General features: G+C 32.1%; 1 protein-coding gene across 1 annotated transcript in view; it reads left to right on the top strand.

Moving 5' to 3' along the window:
- Nucleotides 1-21693, top strand: part of LOC107444483 (nose resistant to fluoxetine protein 6) — a 48221-nt gene that overhangs the window by 15794 nt on the left and 10734 nt on the right. Inside the window, exons 4-12 of the mRNA XM_043056079.3 lie at nucleotides 264-360; nucleotides 1918-2066; nucleotides 6972-7148; nucleotides 7582-7675; nucleotides 9455-9550; nucleotides 11820-11988; nucleotides 12076-12155; nucleotides 14241-14357; nucleotides 15839-15968. Coding sequence (XP_042912013.2) covers nucleotides 264-360; nucleotides 1918-2066; nucleotides 6972-7148; nucleotides 7582-7675; nucleotides 9455-9550; nucleotides 11820-11988; nucleotides 12076-12155; nucleotides 14241-14357; nucleotides 15839-15968 — 1109 coding nt within the window. The remainder of the gene's footprint in view (nucleotides 1-263; nucleotides 361-1917; nucleotides 2067-6971; nucleotides 7149-7581; nucleotides 7676-9454; nucleotides 9551-11819; nucleotides 11989-12075; nucleotides 12156-14240; nucleotides 14358-15838; nucleotides 15969-21693) is intronic.

Raw genomic sequence — 21693 nt, 5'->3', positions numbered from 1 at the left:
TTGAGCTGAACCTAGACGTTTTCAAAAGAAAAAATTATTCCTTGTCGCATGAATTTGCTGCAAGCGTTGTTTTTTGAACTTATTTTAGTGTTACTTTTCTTGAAAATTGTCAAAATTTAGTACACTCCTTATGTAGCTATCACAGTAATGCTGCAATACACAAATAAAAACTTAAATAATAATAAATATTTTTAAGCTTCTATTTTTATTGACTGGTTTTATGTTAAGATTGATTTGTATTTCTATGAATTTCTTTTTTATAGGCCTTTCCAACAATTTCGGAGATATTCAGGGTACAATTGAAGTTTGTCACACTCATACGAAAGGTTTTTCAAAAGATATTTCTGCAATATTCTTTATGTAAGTTGCTGTATTTCTTCTTTTTTTTTTCAATTTCAATCTCCCAGAAAATGAAGCGAACCTTTGAGTTCTTATTTCTAAGAATAGAATATTCAAAATGATACGAAAAGTTGTAAAAAATTTCTGATAGCTCTTAATTCTGAAAATCTTTATAAGAATTATTTTTAATTTTAAAAAGTTTCTGTTTCAATTTAGTACCACTAAGAAAAATCTATTATGTTAGATCTGATCTGATCTTGTTTTATGAGCTGGGCGCCTGGGCAGCGCATTGGTCCCTATCAGAAATGTTTCTATGAGAAATTGAATTATAACCGCCTACATGCAATACAAAATATTTTTTGAAACTAGTATCAGCCTTTACGTTAAAACTGAAAGGAAACACATTGTTAAATTTTGATTTAGTTTTATACATTTGCATTGGGATAATTTTAGTGATCGTGGAAAATTTTACAAGTGATATTAATACTATTTTAAGATTTCATTTGCTTATTTGTTTTTAAAAGAAATAAACGTATTCATAACAACTATAAAATATTAATAATTTGTTTTTGAAAGAAATATGTATTGAGCATATAAGCATCTCCTTAACATAGTGGCTTGAAGTAGAATATTGTATAGCAAGCAAAAATTTTTCAGTTTTTTTAAAAATTTACTTATTGTAAAACATAGTGCCCTTTCTTCTGCATGGATAGGGCAATTTTGATTAATAGTGCTTCAAGCGGTGATTTCGTAATTCTGAAATGTTACACTGTTACCAGATGAAACTTGTATGATTTTAGCTTCAGAACTAAATTTTTTTGGGCAATATAAATCAAATACAGATTTTGTACCTTGCAATTCTTTTTATCCCATTCAATATCTCGTAATACCCTGTACTATCCTAACTACTATCCTAATAGATAACGTAATACCCTGTACGTTACGTTATCTATTAGGATAGTAGTTTTTAAGGGAAGGATTCTAACCATTCTTAGTGCCCTTTTTAAAGGTTGGTTCTCTCTTTCAAAATTCATTGCTAGCATTTTCTAGAAGCAAGATAAAATTGTCTTTGATAAGATATTAATACATAGTGTAAATATTTTTATTTGACTATGAACCAAAGGAACCTACTTTTACAGAGAGCATATTTTTCTGAGTTGCCAAAAACTTATACAACGTCACTTATGTATATAACGTAAATATTCTAAGTAATTGGTTTCTCGCTCGTGTAAATATTAATTTGATTGACTCACTCATTTATATACCAACTCCACTATCTTTTTGTCTCAAGAGCAAAGCGCTCATTTCTCTACAATATTTGCATTCCAGCAACCAATAATTAAGAGTTCCAATCTAAGAGTACCATTTTGGAAAAAATCTGTAGTTTTCAGAACTAATTTCCGATTTGAAATCCCCACACCCGATTTAGTTAAGATCCTTGAATGAATGCAACAAAAAATTTGTCTCACGGTGTTATATTTAACTTCATATTTTTACTCATATATATTAGCACAAGTATTATATATCATTATAATGCTTCATAAATTTTGTTCTTTCAATGTGGTTTTTATTTTATAGGAGCTTTCAGATTTTCGTCATAGCCGTTGTCAGTCTTGCTACAGTATATGACTACTATTTAAATTGGAGGAAAAGAAAAGTAATTGAAACGTTAGCAGCCAAAAGCGTGTCTACAGAGTTACTTTTTGATCAACGACCAGATCCAAATGGTATTATTATTTTTAAAAATTTCTTTTCTCATTGAAAATGATTGTCTAATTTAAACTAAGCTGTTAATAGACAAAACACCTGGAAAAAAAATGACCTCAAGTTAAAATAAACATTAATATTTTGATAATGTGTTAAAGCATGTTTACTGCGGTCAAACTTTTCATTTCTTAACTCAATGAAACACTGTTACTGTCAAGATTCAGAATATTTGAAATTTGAAAGGTTAAAAGAATTTGAAACATTATTAAAAAATTAATGTTAATTTTTTTTTATTTAAAATTAATAATAATAAATAGTAATATAATTCGTTGACTATTCTCTTAATATTATTGGTTGTTAATTATCTATTATTTAGATTTGTGGCAAAGTTTTCTTATTTAGAAACTTTCTGCTGGAAAGCAACTGTTATTGATCGAAGATAAACATTTCAGATAACTCTTCCGTCAAGCTATACGGTGTTATTTAAGAAATGTAACTAACAGTCGAAAAAGAATAAACTCTTCGTTGTAGAGAAAAAATTTCATCTCAGAAGAATCCGTAGTTTATTCAACTTGGAAAAAAATCTAGTAATTAAGAAAATAAAAAAAAAATTATTAAAATCTTTTCATTTGAATTACAACGGTAAAAAAAAAATTAAAATTTTCCTGAATGATAGATACTGCACAGCAAGAGGTAAATAAGTTCCTAACTTTCCCGGTTAAGGAGTGTGCACACTTTTTCCATAGTGATTAGAGGACCCAAACGTCGCTGGTTCGAACCTCCGTAATCTCCTTCGAGTTCTCTAAATCAGGGATTGAAACGAATAGAATCTTCCAGTTTCGTAAAAGAATTGACGGAACCTATAAGCCACTCCCACAAGTCTTCGTCACCATCAGGAAGTCAATCAGTCTTTGAACTACGTCATATTCTAGGACGCTCAATCTAAATTAAGAGATTCAGGAGAGAACGGCTCCAAGTCTCAATCACTGAAGGACTTTAGCTGCTTTGAATTTCAAGCTACAGTTTGTCTAAAGTAGGGGTGCTCAACCTGCGGCCCGCGGGCCAAATGCGGCCCGCCAACCCTCGATGTGCGGCCCGCGGCCGCAATTTGAACAAAGTGAAAAAATAAATTTAATATTTGTTTTTGAAAAATAATAAAAAAATTCGGTAATTTAAATTTAAACTTTTAAGCTTTTGACGCACCCAATCTCAATCAATGTAGTTTTTCGATGGTTAACGCTACGGATTTCAGCATAGTTTTAAAAATCCCAATATTTTTAATACATCATTATTACGATTTACGAATTTTAATTACCACTTTTGACGCTTTTCGTACATGCCGATTCCAATGACTTTTCGGTAGTTATTGCTATCCATTTTCAAGTAGTTTCTGAAATAGCGATTTTCGAAAGTTATGAAACGCTTTATTTGTGCAAACTTCATGGAAAATCTAAATGACTTTAGATCCTTTCTTCAACAGTTATTGCTGCACGTTTCCGCCCGGTTTTTAAAACTTCGATATTTTAGCACGATATTATTACGAATCGCGAGTAAAGAATCGCTCATTTAGATAACCATTTTTCGACATGGCTTATTTGTAACGATTTTATCGCAAATCAAATTATTTTTCAATCGTTATTTTAGAAATTATTGCTACAAATTTCTACAAGGTTTTGAAAGTACCAATATTTCTCATACGCTATTGCGACGTTTTAATTTCAAATCCCGCATTTAAATTACATAAAATTTTGATGGACTTTATTTACTCCAATTTCATCTGAAATATAAAAGTATTTTGGTTATTGTTTTAGTAGTTATTACGTTTTCCCCGTGATTTAAAAAGATTATGATATTTTTAATACTATGGTTTGACAGCAAGCGAGTTTTGAATCGCGCATTAAAATAGTTATTTTTTACGTGCTCTGTTTGTGCCGATTTTATCATTTGCGTTGTACCGATTTTAACACGCATTTTTGAAGAGATTTTTCGAACGTGTTTTTTCTTCTTTCCCGTTATTGCTGCATTTTTATTTGTGATTTAGAATATACCTGATATTTTCACACAATATTACAACTCGTGAAATTCGATTCAGTTTTAATTTTTTTTCGTAACTTAAAGAGTAATTACGTATCTTAGCCAAATCAACACATTCCCAGGAAAAAAAAAACGAGATGTGTTTATATTGAACGCGGTCCGTTTTGCAAAAAAAAATTATTCAAAACGCGGCATAATTCTTTAGTCCCATGAACACGTGCAAGTTTAACAACACACATCGAACCTTTTCTTTTTGTTGTCACAGGTAATTTAAAAGTCATACATCGTAATTCGTATTTACACTATCTGAAAATTACGAATCGCATTTCGTATTAACATTAACGAGATTTAAAAATAATCCATAGCGTTTCGTATTTACGGGATTTAAAATCTCATATCGCGATTCGTGTTCTGGTGTTCAAAATATCATCCGTTGCTACTTTTCTCGCAATTCATATGCACGCGTTTTAAAAACCATATATCGCGATTCATATTCATTCATATTAAAAATCAAGTGTTGTGAGTAGTCCTTTCGTAATTTAAAAGCCACACGATTCGTATTCACGCGATTTGAAAAACAAGCATCGAGTTTTTTATTTACGCAATTTAAAAATCACATATGGCAATTCGTATTCAAGCAATTAAAAAATAACACATAGCAATTCGTATTCAAGCAATTAAAAAATAACACATCGCTATTTGTATTTCCGCGATTTAAAAACCCAGAAAGGAAGAACACCATCTAGGACAAATTCCAAAACTGATTATGTTATTTGCTCTAAGTTTAATACTACCCACAACAACAGCTTCCGTCGAAAGACTGTTTTCCAGAATGAATTTGGCCTGTTCAAAATTACAGAGTTAGATTACAAATTTAGTAAGATTAGATTACAAATTACAAAATTACAGTCTTTAAATACAATCATTACATTTTCATTTAATGGCTCAAAAAATATCACATGATCAAGTAGATAAAATTATCACAATATTCAAAAATTTTGCAAATTACAGTATAACCATTAAGAAATTTTTTAAACTATTTTCTACCTTCTTGGAGCATTTTATATCATTTATGATTATATGCTGGGAAATGATTTGTATATCATTAAATTTTAACTGTATAAAAAATTTAATCAAGATAAGTTTCGTAAAGTAATGTAAATTTTATTGATTGTTAATTGATTGTGTATTAATTATAAATAGTAAGTGTCATGTTAAAAATATATTCGTCATAAAAAGTTGTAAAAAAGTATCTTAATAGTTTTTTATTATTAAGGAATATAGTTCCTTAAAATTTAATGTGTTTTCTTTCTTTTTTTTTCTTCCCTCTCTCAGCCTCTTATTATTAATTTAAAATAAAAAATGTCTGAAAGTTAAAGTACATTCCCTAATAAATGCTAAATCTTATTTTCCACTTAAGGGGTTTTGTTTCAGTTTTAATCATTTTTAACCCTATAAACTATCTTTAAATCAAAGTATTTAACTTGAATTTATATTAATAACTAGAATATTTATTTATTTGAAATTTAATTCTATGAAAAAAAAATTTAACGTTAAAATTTATGTTTAAATGGACTTTTGTATTTTGTAATATGATAAAAAAAATTTCAATTTTTCTATAGTTTTTTAATTATTTTAATTTATCTAATTTTTTCTGATAAATTGATTCTGATTTTCGAATTCTGTTTTCCTTCTTAAGTAATCAGTTTTGCATTTTCTAATTTTAAACGTTTTAGAGTATTGTATTTTCTGCAAAGAGATTACAAGGTTAACCGACAAAAGGAATTTAGTGTTATATAAACAATGATGTTTATATAACAATCACCACCAACAATTGCTTTCAATATGTCGGTCTAAACACTTTGCCATGCGGCCCTTCATTGGTCAATCTGCTGCGCATGTGGCCCTTCACTGAAAAAGGTTGTGCACCCCTAGTCTAAAGTAAGAACTCCTCTAGCCATTCGTCTGGACTCGTGGCGGTGACTATGGTAACGAGGTATAACTATTTCAAGTAGAGGTGTGGGGTCATTGTTTAGGACAGATTTTGGCTCGCTCGGTGAGAGAAAAGGAATCTTTTTCTTACTGTGTTAGCTCTACCCTCCCTGAAATGAATCCTATTCTTGTTTCCATAGCAGCAGACAGCCTCAAACTTTGTGGCAAAGGGGAGTTCTCACCGTAGACAAACTATGCCCGCCTCAATGAAATGTCAAGGTACATCACAAAGAAACACTCTTCGTCTGCTACATCACCGAGACAGACTCGTCGGATATTTTTGCAGAACTCAAAGAGCGTATGCTAGACTTTATCAACTGTTCAAGACACAACTTACTGACTTTGTGACAAAGAAGGATAGATAAGCTCCTCTTCTTCCTTCCCGACTTAAATCTTACACATCATATTTACAGCCTTAATAACTGAGACGAATCGGCAAATGCCACTTTCAGTTGCTGTACACCGAGAGTTTAGATTTGTAATGATATTGTAGCGTCATGTAATATCGACTTCGCCTACAGCCACACGGACACTCATTCCGGGTTGAAACGAAAATTAAAAAAATCTTAATTCATCGTAGTCGGGAGTTACCTCTGACGGCACACAGACATTTTTCTTGCACTCTTCTAGAAAGCCTTGACAAGATTTTTCCTCCGCAAAGCTATTGAAAGATTTACATGTATCTCCAACACTTTGTAAGTCATCTACTGCTCTGAGGTAAATATATTATATAGGGAAATATATGGAGCCATGAGGTAAATATATAGAGCATTAGACAAAAAATAGATAGTCTATTACTATATATGTATTTACCTAGTTATAACACTCTTTACCAATTTTTGATTATCTCCTGTTCGTTCTATTTACATATCATTTTTTTATTCAATGTATTATTGCAGAACCGAGCTCTACAATGCAGTATCTGCTGGCGTTTTCACTGTACACTAATACTCCAAAAATATTTTCTGTCAAAGAACGTGACAACATAGCCTGCCTCCACGGTCTCAGATTCCTCAGCATGGCCCTCATTATTTTCGGACATTCTTTCTCTTTTGCCGGATCCGTCTTATATGTTCGTAAGTTACTTTCTTTTTTTACACTTAATAATCTTTACTCATAACCTACTAACTTTCACAATTGTTAAAATATTAATGCAATGACAATTAAATAAGCAAATGTGTTTAAAGCTTTACGAGGACTTAAAAAATCACAGATTATGCTTTTTGTAAATAGAATTGGTGTCGTACGGTTGAGCTATCTTTACACTTTTTTCTTCTCCAGATTGGTTAACCCAAATCTTGCTTTTTCACCACGGCAGTACTTTTCAGCCAGAAATTGGATTGTACTTGCGTGGGGGAAAAAGTGAGATTTACCGAAATCATGCTAACAAAGAGAGGAAAAGCGTAGAGAAATTATGTAACCTAAAAACGACTTTTTTGTTTACAAATAGTATACTAACAAGCCTATTGTAGAATTTAATAACTGAATGGATTTAACTTTGTAATTTAGGAAATCCAGGAATGGCTTCTGATGCCCCAAAAGATTTTGTTAACCAGATATTTGCAAATGGAACATTCGCTGTTGACACTTTTTTCTTTATGAGGTACTATTCTTATTTACTTATACTTTTTTGCTTCATTTTGTTCGCTTTCTTGGACAATGATAGATTACGAATATTACAGAGCTGCAAACATTACAGCATTTTAATGTTTCTAGCACTGCCTATAATGCCGAAATTGGAGATGTGCTGGTGCAGATGGCATAATTGAAGTCAATAATGAAAACAGGGCAATGAAAATGACAGTTGAATTTGGAAACAGGATCATAAATATAATAAAATTTTTATTCAGTAACTTTTGTTGAGCTCGAGATACAAAATCAGAAGAATATTTAGAATAGACTTGATAAGTGAAATAATTAATTTTGCATGATATTATCAATAAGGACAGGTCATGGGAAATAAATCCACCATGACTTGCCTAGTCAAAATCCATGTTAACAGTGGTATTTATTTATCAATGCTTTGTGAGATCCATTATTGGCGCCTTAACGTGAGAGGACAATGCCAAAAGAAAAGCTGATTGAGCCAATCTCACGATATCTCATGTTAATATTTAAATAACTTGGCCACAGCTTAAACACCAAAAAGACAGTTACTTAACCTTTTCCGGAACGGCAAATTTCGATTTGAAATTTTAGCCAAGGCAGAGCATTAGCAAATGCGACCCTAAATAATACATTATAAGTTGGGCTCTTTGTTGTTTATAGAATAGTGATTGCAAAAAGTTTAAAAGCAATTGGTTTTACATTTCTAGTAACATTTATTGAATTAGTGTTGCTAAACTGGATACACTGCACAGGAAAGGACTAACATTAAGAAGGCGCATTTTATACTATATCCAGTTTCATTAACGGACATTTTGAGTGAAGTCGATTTTTTTCAAACTTGCATCTCAAACAATTACTATACATGAATTTCATTAAATAAATGTTTTGCACTATATTTTTTTAAAACCGGATTTCAAGCTATGTTCCTTTTCTTCAACGCACCTCTTGAGCTATATATATTATTTTTAAGCGCGCATTTGGAAATATGGCTGAGTCGTCGCATCCAGGTATTTGTTTTTTGAACATCTGATTTTAGCCAGAAATTAACAATAGTTACTTTTTCAAATAAATAACGTTTAATAACTTAATTTATTCCTCATGCAAAAATTAACTGACGAAAAATATTAGGAATTTCGTATTTAATATTTTAAAAATATCTCGCCTTTTAAGCTATAAGAAGATTAAAAAAAAATATGTCATATGAGCTTACGTTCACAATAGGTAAGTAAAAATATAAATACAGAACTACCAAATTTTTTTAAAAAATTTATTTATGTATGACTTTTTGTAAAAATGTATTCCAGTGGTAGGTATGTTTATGTTTTAATGTATTATTTTTTATTCATTTAAACTTATTTTCCACGCCACTACATGTAAAGTTCATATGCAACCTTACTTTATTTTATATGCAACCTCATTTTAAAGTTCATATGCAACCTCACTTTATTTTATATGCAACCTCATTTTAAAGTTCATATGCAACCTCACTTTATACCAGCTCTCTTGTGGTGAGGCTTTTAAAATGCTGGCAAAATTGCCAAAAATTCTGAAAGCCATGGTTTTTAAATATCTACCACTCTATGAAAATTTTGCAAAAAGCGTAGTAGTTGGCAGGTCTGTAAATATGTATGTTAGTAAATATTCGAAATAGATCAAGCTGCCTACTTCTTCTATTACTTCGTAAGTCATATTAATTACTGAACAGTTTTAAAAACATAATTGTTCCAATATATCCGATATATCATGTATTGATCATGTCTAATATCCATTTTAGTGGCCTTTTGGTATGTTATGCTGGAATTAAAACCCTGGAAACGGCTAAAAAGAAGTGGTCGTGGATGTTGGTTTTCTATGTTCACAGATATGTAAGGTGAGGATTTTAAAATCGTACTTCTGACTTTACTATAACTGTACTGTCAGGCCAAAATTATCCGAATAAGCAGTGGTACTGACTTGGAGAGTCTTAAAACACACATTAATATGATTCTGCTCCCCTTTTGCATCTATAACAGCCTGCAAACGTCTGGAGAGATTTTTCAACAGTTTTTGATAGGTGGACATGGGGATTGAGTTCCAGGTGTTCATCGCAGCTCAAGTGAGTGCTGGCAGTAAGGATGTTCGATTTGGCTTGACTACCTGCGTTCTAATTCCATCCAAAGATGATCTATGAGCTTGAGATCGGGGCCCTGAAAAAGCCAGTCCAGTTTTTGAGCACCCATTGTGTGTGAATGGAGCAACTTCCTTGCTGAAGGAGAAACGGGCCGTCTCCGAAATATTGCCAGAGTTGGAAGAGCAGTATTGCTCAGAATATTCACATATGTTGAGATATCATATTTCTAAATACAAAAACTAAACCGTGTTGGCTTCAGTGGTGAAGGCACTGAGCTGTCACTCTTAAGGACTGAGGTTCGGTCCTCAGTGGCAGCTTGAAGCCCAACCAGCTTCAGATCGATGGGAACTAGCTTGTCTGGGCTGTAAAGGCGGCCTGTGCGTTATGTCATCACATTATCACTACCACGACGTTGGTCATGAAGTGGAGCCTTAACCTCCCCATGGCCCACGACGGGTTGCTGAGGGAATGCTTTACTGCATGAACTAGGCATAATTAATTGCATGAACTAGGGGACACAGGTCATACCATGGAGGAAAAAAAACCACCACGCCCATTGTTTTTTTCCTTTAGGTAGGTATCAAGATATTTTTGGCCTAATAGTGTATATAAAAATAAAATAAAATTTTTAAAAAGTGATTTAAAGTATTCTACAAAGGAGAAAATAGCTTTATTTTTGCTAGACTGGATAGAAAAATTTGGGGTTTATTGCTGCCGTAGTTCGCAATAAACTTATATTCCTTAAAACTTCCCTCACTTACATAAAAATTTAAGAAGTGATGCACCCGATATTTTTCATTTTGTATCTGACAGAAACAACATTATATTTTTCTATTTCGTCTACTTGAAAAAGTTAGCTTCTAAAATGATCACTTTTTACTTTACTATTTTCTTCGCTTCAATTCAGTGACTGTCAGTTTGTTGCTGTCAGAAGGCGGTCTTAATTTTGATTAAATAGCAGCAAATTTCACTTACAATAATAACGAAACAGTGAATATCAAACACAAAGCTCCAGTTGAAATTTGAGCACTCTAGCTGAATGGAAAAGGATCGATAATTGATAATAAATTCCAAATTTGGAGAGAAAAAAAAGGCGATGCAAATTCTGCTTGTAAAGACCAAAAGCAATTAAAGCTTTGTATTGTCATAAAGGACAGAGTTCCAATTAAAATTTAAGCACTCTAGCTAATTAAGAAGTGATAGAAATTTTGATCGACTATAAATTCTACTTATAAACGGTCAAGAAACGGCGAAAAATGGGTGTGAACACTCCTATTCATGCCGAATTCTTGTCTTGGTTACAGGTCAATTAAGGTCAATTTTGACCTTTCATTTAATCTCATCATGCCTTTCATAACATGCGCCGTTTATGTGAACAATTATTCCCGTGGTATAACCCAGGTAAAAGTCCGCAATGGGATAAGAGCACAAAATTTTACTTAGGGCCGGGATAGCCTGGTTGGTAGGGCACTGGGCCCATGTCCAAGAGTTCGTAGTTTCGATCTCTTCCGGCCGAAGACTCCCCGTGTAGTAAATGGTGACTGATGCACGTTAAATCTGTCGAGTCTCAAAGTCCTCCATGTTCCCATCACAAATCAATACCTCTGGGGGTACTGATCCGAAAGTTTCCTTGTCTTCTGGATTTGTTCAAAATTACATGGCTACGGAGTTGAACATTAGTTGCGTAAACCCAAAATTGAGTCGGTTGCTCAACGACGGATATAAAAAAAAGTTAACTTGGGATAGCGTGGTAGGTAGAGCACTGGGTCCATGTCCAAGAGGCCATGGGTTCGATCTCCGCTGGATGAAGACTCCCCATGTAGTAAATGGTGACTGATGATCTGTCAAGTCACAAAGTCCTCTATGTACCCATAACAAATCATACCTCTGGGGGTGCTTATTCGGGAGTTTCCTTGTCTTCTGGATTGGTTCAAAATTGCAGGACTACAGAGTTGAATCCGAAATTGAGTCTGCTGTTCAACCGACTGTTAAAAAAAAAGAAGTTTACTTACAAGTATTTTTATTTCAGACTGGCTCCCTTAATGATGGCTGTCGTATTTAACTGCGCCTTTCTTCTGAGATATTTCAGTTCTGGTCCTAACTGGTTAAACAGTATCGTGATGTACGATGCGTGGTGTCGTAAGCAGTGGTGGGTGAATGCTCTTTTTATTCAAGATTTCTACAACACCAATGAAATGGTTAGATTCAGTCAACATTAATTGTTAATTTCTTTTAAATTTGGATTTAGTGAGTTTTTCATTCTGAAAAGTTGTATTATTTTTCAGTGTCTCAGCCACACTTGGTATTTGGCTGCGGATATGCAAATGTACCTTGTATCTCCGTTAATACTCATTCCACTTGTCTGGTAAGTATGTTCAAAATAAATAAAGTTATCTTTGTTCTAGACCAGTGATTCTCAACCACTGTGCCGCGGCACTTTTGTGTGCCGCCAAATATCAGAAATGATACAATAAAAATTCTAATGTTTTTTGTTCTTTAATAATTTTTCCATGCTTTAACCGCGTGAAAATCATTGTCGGCAATTGTCTTATCTCTGACAATCTTAAAATAAGATGGAGGAAGTGCCTAAACTGTATATGACACACAATTTTAAAAAATGTTGTAAGAGCTAATCATTAAAGTAAGCTATGCAATTAATAAACAAATTAACAAAGGATAACTACAAAAACAAATATAGAAAAAACAAATTAACAAAGGATAACTAGCAAAAATTAAGCTAACAATCAATAATTAGCAAAAAAACTATTTAACAAGAAATCACAAAAAAATAACAGTTAATGTAAAAAAAAGAAAAATAACAGTTAATAACTATAGAAAACAAACTAAGAATTAATCAATAACAAAAAAATAAATAACTGTTACTAACTAATAAAAAATTGGTTGAAAGAAATAATTAATTCCTTAATAAATGTGCTTTTGTAATACATATTATTTTATTTCACATTCAAAATTATTATCACAAACTATTTAACGCAGTGTAAAATAGGTAATTAAACAAATTTTAATCTAATTTTTTTCATTGTGTGCCGTCAAATTTCGAAATCGTTAAAAGTGTGCCTCGACAAAAAAAAAGGTTGAGAATCACTATTCTAGACTGTAATAATATAGAAACGGGTAAAAGCATAAATATATATAATAGTTGAATAACAGACAGTGATACTGATGACGGTATTTGTTTAATGCATTGTATCAAATGCTGTCTGACTTCTAACTTTTATATGCTTACAATTTGATTAATTTTGTATCTTATCATGTTTTGGTTTGTTATCCCGCACTGACACCAATGATTTATAATTGAGGATTCGGGTTTCATCCTTGGTAATGATCCGACTAACACATATGCGTACTACTCTACCGCTGTTTAGAGCGGAGAGCAAATGATTGTCATCACCGAGTTTCTACACAAAAATCATTTAATAAGCTAGAATTTTTTCAGATAAGCTGCCGAGAACATCATATCATAGTGAATTCCGAACCACTAAGTCAATATCTGATCATATACTCAGCCTTTACCATTGGGGAGTCGAACCTCGGTAAAGCCATAGATGGCGAAAAGGTTACACACTATACAAATTGTGCTGCCTATTTTATAATGATTTCTAACATATAAATCCTCTACTTCCATATAAAAAACAATGTAATTAAAGAACCCAATACACTGTATTCTTTTAAATTTTACAACCTCTAAATTTAAAAAAAATATATAGTAATTTTACAAGTTCTGAATTAAAATATATATATGTATATGTATATTGCTGAAAATAGAATAAAATATATTTGCAGGATAATTATTTATATCACCTAAATACTGATGAAGAGAAATTCTTTTGAAATACAATGTAACACGAACTGTACGGAATATTAAAAAAAAACTTTTTTATCATACACTCCCAGAAATTTTTTTAAAAATGTTGCAGATTCATTGCCAGAAAAAAATTGTAAATTCACGACATATTTTAGTGATATTTCAATTTTATTACATATTTTGATTCCACAGATCTCTTTGTATCTCAAGGGGTACATGTACCCTAATTTGAAAACTTCAGCTCGGAGGAAATATTTTCCGATTTACTGGAGAAAAAAATTTTTTTTATATAAATTATTTCTGAAGAAAGATGATGTCAGCAATTCAAACAATTGTTACTTGTATCCCTTTTCCTGTTTGTAAATGTAAAGATTTGACAACTGGCGTAGTATAATTAACATCAGTTGTTATACCACAACTGATCAAAACATACTGTGGTACATACATACTGATGCCACATACTGATATAAATTAATGATATAAAACAGTGTGTACATTACTTAAGTATTTTTAAACACTTATAAAAACACTGTCTGAAACAGTGTTTTTATGTCACACACTACGTTCTTTCATTACTGTAGCAATCTTTCTTTCTCATTGTGATATATTATGTTTGTTTAACAGGAACTTGAAAGCTGGAATCGCTGCAATGATTGCATTTCTTCTCGCCTCCACCATTGCAACAGGAGTCATCACAGCTCAGAATCATTATCCTGCAATTCCATATATCAACAATGTTGTGTAAGCAATCTTGCAATTTCAATTAAACTATTGAGTTGTATTCTACGTTCCCTCCTTTTTTCTCTTTAATTTTAACATTCGGCTTGTCATTAAATGTTTTTGGTATAATATATTAGATTATTCGAAAGAGAATGTTTTGTTCTACCGGAATCTATTTTTTCTTCTTTTTTGTGTGAATTAATGTATATCGATTTTCAGGTTATTAAAATTGAATGTCAGCTGGTCAGCATTCGATACCTCCTTCTTTTTGATTTTAATCAAGGCTCTAAGGCAGTAAAAGCTGCTCTTGACATTTGTGTTGTGTCTGAAGAGGGTTCCATAGCTCATAAAACTGCTCATGACTGGTACGCCAAAGTTAAAAAATGGAAATTTCGACCTTAACTTTGTTCTGCCTGTCCAGTTGAGTATTGAGTTCGAAGAGGAGCGTTTAAACCAACCTTTGCTTGAAAATTCGCACCAAACTAGGAAAGAACTGGCAGAGAAAATGGAATGCTCCCGAAATTTAAACTATGAAAATAAAAATAGTTTAAAAAAAATCCCGGGTGGAATTTAGCTGCTAACTCAATATAAATATCACATCTAGTAAAAGATAATATTTGTAGGGATGCATCATAATTGGTGAGTTTTGACCACATTAGTCATGAAGCATGTTTCGAATGGTTACAATATTTGTGTTGAATAAATTCGTAAGATATTTCACCACAAGTACATTTACCTGCTAATTTTTCCAACAATCTATTTCATAGTTTCGAGGTAACGACGTATGAACTTTCAATGAGACTGTTCACTTTGAAAAATCATTTGTACATTGGTATAATATTTTCAATTGTAAATGAAGTTCGTTAGTTAATTCACTTATTTTAACTTTAAATAAACTTAGTTGCAAAAAAGAAAGCTTTTTAAGACGTGACTTAGTCTATATAAGCGTAATAAAAAGCTTTAACTAGATCTTTTTTATGTTATTTCTTTATCTAAATTCTCCTTCTTAATTTATTATTCAAAATTAAACGCTTTCTCACCCTTTTTTATTCCCATCCATTTGGTTCTATTTTTAGATTTAAGTATGTAAGAATTAATTCTTTAGGCGTTAGAACCATATTATTCCCACGACCTATTAAATGGACCAATTGTAATTACAAACGTTTTCCTTTTTGCATGTGATTTAAGAATTCATCGGTACCTGTTTGTAGCATTTTCCCTAGCTTTTGAGAATGAAGCACTTCAATTTTGGAGTATTCGACTTCTTGCTCTCCATACAATGAATACTTAATAAAAACTTTCATTTTGCTTTCATCAATATAAATTTACAGGACATAAAAAATGTTTAACAGTATTTAAAACATGATCTATTAAACGAAAAGTGACTATACCACAATGTTTTTTAGCTACAATGTGACCAACCTCTGTATAAAATACTATGTCTGTGTTTTTGCCATTAAGTTTGATTAGTTATATGGAATTGTTTTAATTTTTCTCTGTAGGCCTTTAGACTTGGTGAATGAGTATTACAAGAACGTGTACATAAAACCATATTGCAGAATGGGACCTTTCATTGTTGGAATGGCTATCGGATATTTCATGTATAAGAAAAAGGAATGCGTCCTTAATAAAGTAAGTTGCATATTGGAAATGTAATTTAACTAATAGTATAAGAATTAGGAACTGCCAAAAGACCAGGACTTTCGATTTATTTGATTCGAATTTTTTTAAACTGAAAAGATAATCACGCCAAAAAATAAAATGGCTCCATTTTTGGCATTTAGATTGCATAATAATGCGGGAACAAAAACTGCGATTTTTGAGGGGATTTATTTTTTCTTTCCTTTCGTGAAAAATTATCATTTCATGTGAAATGGATTTCCTGCATAGAAAATTAAAGACATTCGAATGACTTTCAAAACTATAATGGACGAAGTTTTTAGTTAAAATTTAGCGCCATAAATTTAATTTCCCCCCTCTTAAATTGCATTTTTGAGAGAGGTAAATGGTATCCCAATCTGGTGAAACACCTCACGAATATGTCCAAAAACTATTCTTAATATTAAATGTAGCCCTCCATTAATTACTCAATCAAATGACCAGCATTGTTCCTTTTTTTTAATTTTTACAAAGTTTGTTTATATGACACCAAGAATGTAGCATTTTTTGGACGAAAAACAAAATTTATTTGCGAAGCCATCAAATAATCATTTTTAGGTCATTTCTGGAACCTAAATATGTACTTAAGAGTTAAAAGTGGGGCATGAAATTTTTTAGCTATCTTTTTCAAACATTATTATCAAAATTTACTGTAGGTCTAAAATTTTGCAATAACCCATTTTAATTAGCCTACATTTTTGAGTCGCTGCATAATTTGGAAATGGGATATTCGCCAACTCCAATGTACTGTAATAAATGCAAAAGTAATCATGAAGTTTTTATTTTTTTAATAAATTTTTTCATCGATGAAATTTTAATTTCTTTGTAAACTATTTATAGTGACGCAGCACGTTTTTCAGATCTACTTTACTAGTTATGACTTCAATAGTTGACGGAACCCTACCTTTCTTTTAACTTATCACATGCTGGATAATCCTTTACTTGGCTTCTTTATTATATAATCATATTAAACTTATTTTATAATATAATCATACTTATTAATCGTCTAGATCATATATAGTTTGAATCATTATTGTGTAATAATATGCTGGTGGAACCTTTAGTGATAATCATATATGTTGGCGGTATCATATGTTGAGCTGTATATGATAATCATATACAGCTCCCTGCTTTCACCAATTATAAAACTGACGCAAAATATATCCAATCGTTGACGATTCGTTGGTTCAAAATTATAAGAATTTGGTACTGAGCATTATTAGCTGCACGAAGTCTTTATGGATCTGTTGTTTGACACTAGTTATAAAATGGAATAAAAAAATTTATCATAAAACCATCTTTATCCAGAGCTTCATTATATTATATCTAGTTAATAACATTTTCGAGAATTATCAAATTTTAACGTTACGTATCGCTATCCAACCAACTTAAATCATGCTTTTTTGATATTCTACTATTAATTAGTCTCATATAAATTGAATAAATAAAAAATTCAATCACTAATTTATGAATTTTGGATTTGGACAGAATTCGATAAAAATAAAAAACTGACATCCTTGCTTTCCTTTTTTGTATCGAAAATTTCAACTAAAAGAAAAATGAACTTCTTTCGTAATCTATATATATATAAATCTCTTGTCACAGTTTTAGTGGTTAAACTCCTCCTAAACGGCTGGATCGATTTTGATGAAATTTTATATGTATATTCAGTAGGTATGAGAATAGGTTTATAACTAATTTTTTTTTCATTTTTTGGACAGATTTAACGTATATTTTAAATATATCTTTATTTAATCATATTCCAATCCAAACTAGACATAGAAACCTGATAAATCAAAAAGTAATATTCACGCACGTTGCAACAATTCACTTTAAACTCTAATACTTATGCTCGCCCTTAAAAGAAGAGCATCAAATATATTTGCAAGTATGTGAATAAAAAGGCAGTGATATGGCAGTATTTCGAGTTGAAAATACCAATGTGACCGCTTTTCCAGTGAATAACAACGACGAAATAACGCTCTACCAAATTGGCCGGTACATCAGCTCCAATGAAGCTGTTTGTCGCAACTTTGGATTCCCTATTCATGATCCTACCGTTAGTCATTTAGCCGTCCATCTTGAAAACTGTCAGCGCGTATATTTCACGAACGAGACAGCGATTGACAGAGCTATAAATCCACCAAGAACTACACTCACCGAATTTTTTTGAATTGTGTAATCGTGCGGATGCGTTTGATGCCTTTGCACAGACATTACTCTGTTCAGAAGTACCACACTATTTCACATGGGCTCAAACAAAAAGAAATGGACTTCCCGCAAGCAAGGCACACCGATGAAGGCCGTTGTCCCGGTTTATTCAAATCAAACGCCTTGGGGAGAGCATTTACAGTCAATCCAAGGCAGACTTAGTGCTTTTATCTTCGAATGTTGTTGGTTAATGTCACCGGCTCATTGTCATTTCAAGATATACGTAAAGTCGATGGACATCAGCATCCAACGTATAAAGATGCATGCCTTGCACTCGGCTTGCTGGAAGACGACAACCAGGTAGAATTTTATTTCTTTATTTCAATTAGTAGCAAAATGTATGCTTTCTATATATTCCTTGCATTTATAAACTTAATTTATTATCTTTTTGATCCACTACTATTTTTAAAAAAATTAAGCATATATATTAATATGTAATACTATTGTAGAAGTACGCATAAGCTTGATTTAAATACAGCGAATATTTCTGTCTAAAATTATAATTTAAATTCCGCTTAACTACCGCAGGGTAAAATCATCCTCAAAAGGATTAAAAGTTGGCAGGTTTGCAATAAGCAGTATCTCACTTCTCACGCAGTTTTCGGAAAAATTTCGGCCATTATTATTGTTTGTACATCGAACGCCGTTGTGACGTTTACAATTATCATTTCCGTGTAATTATTATTAATTTGCAGTGCTGTAAATATTAATAATAATTATTAATATTAAGAGTATTTCTACTGTATTATTCTGAAGGAAAAATATTGTGAAAGGTAGGTTAAGTAATAAAAGATAAATAAACACATTACTACTATGCTGTTTTTCATCATACGTTTACAAATATCATTTTACTATTTAAGTGTTATTCTCAAGTAAATTTTTATTCATTTATTAATCTGCAGAGCTGTCATTATTCATTCCTATTTTATAAATAATTGATACAATTATTGATTTTAAGAGTAATTCTGCTCTGTTATTTCAAAAGAGAAATATCATGAAAAGTATGTTAAATTAAAAAAGTGTGTGTGTACTTATGTATATGCGTTAGAAGTTATACTTTTTTGGCGTATGGAAAAAAATTTAAAATAATAAAAATGCTGTAATGATCAAATATAAATATTAAAATCAATCAAAAAGGTATTATTTAAGTAAAAATATATATTTTTAATTAATTTCATTCTATGGCTAACTTTATCCTGTCGTTTTCTGCGCGCGCAGCTCACAAAGTTTACTCTCATCCAAACGCTCCAAAAGAATTATAACTTAAATAAAATATAAATAAATACATAATACTTTTTTTCATCATTAAGTAATTTAATTTTTTTTAACAGCAAACAATGCCAAAACGATGTAGAGGGGCTTCTTTGGGCCGTAAAACATGTCAAGCTACATTCATGCAGAATGCAAGAGCCGAAAGAAACGCAGAACAAATCCAGCAAGACAATACTGATGCACGTGAGAGCATGGCACGATTGCATCAAGTAGAATCAGAAGATGCACGAGCTGACCGAAATGAAGAAAGAAGATTGGAACAAAGACGATCGCGCCAACTCACATTTAACAGACTAAGAGTAAATGAACAACAACGCCAACAGGCACATCGATCTTTTAACTCTCAGTCTTTCCTGCGCCTAGCATTCGAGTATGAGCCTAATGTTGAATATTATGCTCATTCAAAAGTCAACATGGACAAGGAATGCCTGCATTGCAATGCTCTTAAGTTCAAAAATGAGCCAGCCGGGATGTGTTGCTCATCAGGAAAGGTACAACTACATGTAATTGATACACCACCTGAACCATTAAAGGGTTTACTGTTTGGCACGAATCCAGATTCAAATGTGTTCCTGTAATCAATTCGGACATTCAATTCCTGTTTCCAAATGACATCATTCGGAGCAACAGAAATAGTTAAAAATAATACGGTATATGGTCAACAATTCAATTCAACATTTAAAGTCAAAGGTCAAATTTATCACAAAGTGGGCTCATTGCTGCCAATGCCAAACGAAGCGCATAAATTTTTGCAAATCTATTTCATGGGCGGCAAAGATGCGCGCGTAGACGCACGTTGTGAATACAATCACCTCAATTCATTTTTTGCCAAACGCATCGTTGGTGAGCTGGACGCTCTATTGAATGAGCACAATGAATTATTGAAAATATTCAAATCACACTTGCCTAAATTACAAAGTGATCATCACGCTATTGTCATCAGCCCTGATAAAACACCTGTTGGAGAGCATATTCGTAGATTCAATGCACCTGTTGTTGACGACGTTGCTGGAATCATGGTTGGCGATCGAACAACTGCACGACAAATCGTGATTCGTAGAAGAAATAATAATCTCCAGTTCATTGCTGAAACACACCGTTCATATGACGCTCTCCAATATCCGCTAATTTTTTGGAAGGGACAAGATGGATATTGCGTAAATATTAAACAACGTGATCCCGCAACAGGTACTTCATTCATTGTGGACTTGAACATTACTCATTTAACAAAGAACTTAATTAATTTCAATTTATCAAACTAAACTAATGTTAATTAATTTCAATTATATTTATTAATGATTTATAATTATTCATGAATTATTTATAATTGTATTTTTATTATTTATTTATAATTATATTTTTATTATTTATTTATAATTATATTTATTAGTATATATTATTACAGGAGCCGAAACAAACAAGAATGTTAGTGCGAAGGATTATTATGCGTATCAGTTGATGAATAGACGCGGTCAGGACAACATCATTCTACGATATCGTGAGCTTTGTCAACAATTCATGGTCGACATGTACGTGAAGATAGAGAGTAAACGACTGCGATACTTGCGATATAATCAACAACAGTTGCGTGCTGAAGAATACATTCACTTGCGAGACGTTATTGTCAGCAGCGCCGATGCCGCCGAAATTGGTAACTCGGTCATTCTACCATCATCGTATATAGGCAGTCCACGTCATATGCAAGAATATATCCAGGATGCTCTGGCTTACTTGCGCGAGTACGGACGACCGTGTTTGTTTATCACGTTCACGTGTAATCCTAAATGGCCAGAGATTACATCATTGCTTTTTCCCGGCCAAAATGCAATACATCGTCATGACATTACAGCACGTGTATTCAGACAAAAGTTAAAGTCTTTAATAAGTTTCATTACGAAATTACAAGTATTTGGTCCTACACGTTGCTGGATGTATTCGGTTGAATGGCAAAAGAGGGGATTACCTCATGCGCACATTTTGATTTGGTTAATCAACAAAATACGTCCTGAAGAAATCGATAGTGTAATTTCTGCGGAAATTCCAAATCCGTCTACTGATCAATTGCTGTTTAATATTGTTACAGTTAACATGATTCATGGCCCATGCGGCAATTTTAATCGTTTATCGCCGTGTATGGCAAATGGAAAATGTACCAAAGGGTTTCCTAAAAATTTCACTAACGATACGATCACAAAAGTTGACGGATATCCAATAT

The sequence above is a fragment of the Parasteatoda tepidariorum genome, chromosome 1, assembly GCF_982258835.1.
Source record: "Parasteatoda tepidariorum strain Cologne lab strain chromosome 1, Ptep-v5.0, whole genome shotgun sequence".
Taxonomy (NCBI): Eukaryota; Metazoa; Arthropoda; class Arachnida; order Araneae; family Theridiidae; genus Parasteatoda; species Parasteatoda tepidariorum.
The sequence above is the reverse complement of the archived record's forward strand: the minus strand, read 5'-3'. Positions and strand labels throughout refer to the sequence as shown.